We start from the raw sequence: 4511 nt of genomic DNA, 5'->3' as shown, positions 1-4511 counted from the left end.
CTTCACAGGGGGAAAGCCCAAAGCAGATTTACGAGCCAATAGAAACGCCCATACCGAGTGAGCGGCTGCAATCGATGTGGGTTTACAATACAAGACAGGACAGGACAAGCAACGAGTTTCACCTCACATTTCTCTCTAAAGACTGGTACAAATAACGTGAAAAGATAAAGTTCAAAGACTCATCATAGCCCGCTATTGATGGTATCAAATCTCTCCCAAGAATCTTGGATAAAGTACAGATCATATCCTAGACAACAACGTCATCTCGTGGTAATGTATGGAACACGCATGAGAATCTATTTTCCAAAGTTGGACATCATTTGTAGGTACTAGGTAGTATTTATGATCTACAGGCCTGTTTAAACAAACAAAAAAAAACATTATTATTTGAAACACTTGAGCTACACTTGATTGAGTTTGCCGTGTAGAATGGAACCCATAGCATAGCCATCAGTCCCAAAAGTGCAAACTCTCCCAAGACCTAAAGCCGGCTTCTCTGATTCCTTGAATGGCTTAATGGTTTAGAAATCAACCGTGAACAGAACATCACACAATTTGAGAATCATACAATTGACTTTTTATCGGGAGTCGTCAAGACAATACACAATTGCAAAAAGGACTATTTGCAGTACGTGCCACACAGCAATCAATGACAATGATGGACAATTTATCAAGATGTATATTAATACAGCAGTGTGAATCAGTGGTTGGGAATTTGACAATGTGACCAATGCACAGCTAAAACGTGAGAATGGTGCCATCTAGATATCAAACTATGGTATGACAACAGATTGGAATTCTGTAGGAAAACAGGTATGATCATTCATCAACAAAAACAATAAAACATGGGAATAAAATTGGTTAATTTAACAATCAATCCTTTTTCTGATTGCATTATGGCAACATAAGGCAACTTAAGTTCACACAAAAGCATCTGTTAATTCAAGGTCTATTTCCCTTTGTGAATATGGCTTTTAATATGATTGATATCATAGTCCAACAGCCCTTTGACAGTTTTCTTTTTGTCAACAACATAAATAAGGTATAAAGAAATTCACCACTCATCATTGAGTAAAATGAAGATGGGTAACTATCAACAATATTCCATAGTGATGCAGTTATCTTGCTCAACTTGCTCATATTGTATCAAAAGTTGTGTGTGTGTGTGTGTGTGTGTGTGTGTGTGTGTGTGGGTGGGGGGGGGGGGGGGGACCGTGAAGTTTGTGCAAATAAATGTCTTACAGTAGTACAGCAAGAGACTTGAGTAAACCACCCACGGTAATAAAAGTAAAATGCTGAACAATATAAATGCTTTCTTTTTCCACAAATTTCACCTAAATGTTCAAATACTATTGCACTGTGTCCTAGAGGAGAGCAGAGTCCACTCCAAAAATCCACGTATGGTCGTATGATATGTTGCCAAACTGAAATTGGGCGCTTTTAGTCAAAGGATTCCCTCAGAGGCAAAATGTGGTAACACTTAATATAGTTTCCCCGATATCTGTGTAGTGACACTATTTTTACTCTCATAACACTGTATTAACATGTATCATGTTTCTTTAAGGACGATCCCTGTAACATGTTAATACCATGTTGTTAGAATAGTTACAGTGTTATAACACGGGTATAGCGGCAAATTAAAATAATGTGTTACCAAACATGCTTAGAGGGTAAAATGGTACTGTAGTAGTGCAGGAACAGGTTGACAAAAACACTTTCATAAGACGTGTAAGGTCTATTACCATCCTGAGTAGACATATTCTAAATGTGCAGGATGAGTTCGAGAGTAGTGCAATCCAATTGCAAACCTGTAATTTTAGCCTCTCAACTTCCCCAAATGTAAGTACAATAATGTACAATAATGACTAAACAATGACCTACTAGTCTTCGCCTCACTAAAAGCAGTGGACTTGAAATGAAACAACCTTTTAAGATCAAGTTCAGTGTCATTGCAGGGACCGACCGTCTTAAAATGACTGGTTGAGAAAAAAAAAAAACAGAAGAAAATCAAACCACTACTGGAGGAGGAATACGGAGCTGGTCTATTCAAGTAGGTCCTGATCACAAGCCGTCTATGGGGTCGATTCCTTTGAGGACATCGTAGAGTTGTTTAGGCAAGATCACATAGCCCTCCCCCAGTGACGGGTCCTTGTTAGCTCTCTGAAACTCTCCGATGGCTTTAAACCTCTTCAGCTGGCGCTCCTGGCGCCGGCACTTCTGCTGCACAGTTTTTAGCTTCTTCCTCAGTTTGTCCAACTGTTCCTCAAGCTGTTCGATGCGCTTCTTCTGCTGGACTGTGTCCTCCACTGTGTAGTTGTGGTCGCAGGAGATGGACATACTAGGGGGCAGCTCTAGGCTCTCCACCAGGGGGACTACAGCAGCATGCGCTGGCTCTGGCTGCAACACCTGTGCATGCACCTGTGTCGTCTCCTCCGAGTCTGAGAGAGGGAGTGTCAAAGGGAAGTCCATCTCCGGTGGAAACGGGTCCTCCAAGGACTCTGCCTATAAGAGAATGAAGGGACAGGATGTGTCATTGTAAACTGCTCCTTTGGTACAACCAGTGTCTTGTTCATTCCTTACTTCATATTGACAGACAGCACCTCAACCTAGGGGTCAGGTATGAATGGTGGGCTTGCTTGGTAAGACAGAAAAGAGACAAACACGAATAGGGGGGTTAGCAATTTACAAATCTGTTACCTTGATCTGTAATTTGCTGAAGCAGAAGAGTGAAGGTACTGCATTTTCCTTCAGGACTCTGTTATTGCACTCTCTTTTGAAGCAGTCTTTCGTGAAGTGTTGAGAGCAGATATTGCTGTATTTTGTTGGCTTGAAGTTGTTCCTCCTCATTGCTGTAACCCATTTGCCACACACGTCTGGACGTGCTAATGGAAACCTACAACAGGAGGGAAAAGCGTCGTATAATATTCACTGCTAAAATTACTAGGTCACCGATACAATTATTACGACTGGTCAGGTCCATGTCCAACTCAGGCAATACAGGAGAGAAATTTAAATGCAATTTATTTCCAGAATTGTTATGGAGGTGTTGCTGTTTATGTGCTGCAAGTTTGGCGCCACAGAGAGTCAATCTTGACATTTAATGATGGGGAGCAATTTGTTCGTGTTGCAGTAGATTTAAAGTGAGCGAGTTAAACAGTTGAGACAATTAATATCAACTCCAAGTCTCTAAAGTGTGAATACGTGTTCTGAAGAGGAGGCTAACTGAGAAGATGAAAAGTATTTAGCTAACTAGGCATCAGGGACAATGTATGGACATATGCTGTGCTACTGTCGATCATTGACAAACTGTTGTGGCAATAGTCTGTTATGAGTGACACGGAAGAGGCTGCAATCAACAACATGTCGATGTGATGATAAACTACCGAGCTAAGCTACAGAGTAAAAAGCTGCCTCTCCACAAGATGACAATCACAAAACAGCTTAGCCAGCTTCGCTATAATAATTGAGGTGAAAAATCACGCTTTCGAAAAAAAAATAACAGTGCCATTGAAAGCTTTGGCAAGCATAGATATCTTATCTGTAGACGAGACAGGTAGATCAGAATGATCGTGCTAGCTAGCTGACATGACTTCAGTTCACACAGAGAGTGGACGTGCGTGGTCGGAGTTGAACTTACTTGTGAAATGAAATGTTTTTATCTTTATGATATCTGTTTTTACATCCATAGGCAGAGCATGACTGCACCATCGCTACAATCCCGAGTTGCTGACGTATTTGACAGTTGTGGTGTGCTCCTTTTCTTGTTTGCACGCTTGTTTGTCCTTTCTTGGCGAGGTCTCTTTCCAGTTTCCACAATGGCCGAATTGGCTTCACAATCATGATCATGTGACATGTGTCCTCAACTTTGATTCGCAAAGATTTTTCTCTCTCTCACTGATTCGCAAAGATACAACTGAGCAAAAATGATATGACGTGATTGACAAGGTCTGATATTTTGTATACATTTGCAGAGTATACATTTGAAATAATTATGTTTTGCATGTTTATGTGCATGTCTTAACAATAACACTCAAGAATGCCCGCAGGGATAAACCCAATTTAAAGCTTATGGGGCTAAACCAGCAATTTATTACAAACCCAGATCATGACAAATTTAGGAATAAAATCAGTTGTTGCTTTCACTAATTTCAGTTATGTTATTGATAAAGGTACCAGAGATAGTTTTTCTGGGCCTGGTGGGCCATCATGCACTAGTTATAATGTCAGTATAGTATGTAGGCCATGATGCACTTTGCAGACAATTATTTATGCTCTATGCATCAAAAGTTGTAAGTACTTCTGTAAGCAGGAACTTCTGGGGAGCTTTATACAGGAAGTGTGGTTTACTACATGATATATTTCTAAGTCACAATCTGACACCTTCCTTCCTCCTGTCACTGATCTTAGAGAGCTGATTTGAAACCTTTGATCTCACTCATCTAGTGTTGTTGGATCAAGTAATTTTTTTATCAGATGATGGAAGTACATATTTGAACTGCGCCATAGAGCAG

The 4511-nt window shown here is 40.4% G+C and overlaps 1 protein-coding gene across 1 annotated transcript; it reads right to left on the bottom strand.

The window, feature by feature from the left end:
- Positions 1–586: 586 nt before the first annotated feature.
- thap1 (THAP domain containing, apoptosis associated protein 1) lies at positions 587–3769 on the bottom strand. Its single transcript, XM_083669598.1, has 3 exons — positions 3638–3769; positions 2698–2893; positions 587–2502 (listed from the first exon to the last, which is right to left on the bottom strand). The coding sequence occupies exons 1-3, from the start codon at positions 3706–3708 to the stop codon at positions 2062–2064; spliced, it is 708 nt and encodes a 235-aa protein (XP_083525724.1). The 5' UTR covers positions 3709–3769; the 3' UTR covers positions 587–2061.
- Between the last annotated feature and the right edge of the window lie 742 nt (positions 3770–4511).

The sequence above is a fragment of the Argentina silus genome (genome assembly GCF_951799395.1).
Source record: "Argentina silus genome assembly, chromosome: 5".
In the NCBI taxonomy this organism is placed as follows: domain Eukaryota; kingdom Metazoa; phylum Chordata; class Actinopteri; order Argentiniformes; family Argentinidae; genus Argentina; species Argentina silus.
This window is presented reverse-complemented; position numbering and strand designations above follow the sequence as displayed.

What these genes read in the sequence shown, in the direction of transcription:
- thap1 (XM_083669598.1), bottom strand. Translation starts at nt 3,708, where the DNA reads ATGGTGCAGTCATGCTCTGCCTATGGATGTAAAAACAGATATCATAAA. An exon ending in AAAAACATTTCATTTCACAA is followed by an intron (nt 2,894 to 3,637) that starts GTAAGTTCAACT and finishes CTCCTGTTGTAG; the next exon opens with GTTTCCATTAGCACGTCCAG. An exon ending in TCAGCAAATTACAGATCAAG is followed by an intron (nt 2,503 to 2,697) that starts GTAACAGATTTG and finishes ATTCTCTTATAG; the next exon opens with GCAGAGTCCTTGGAGGACCC.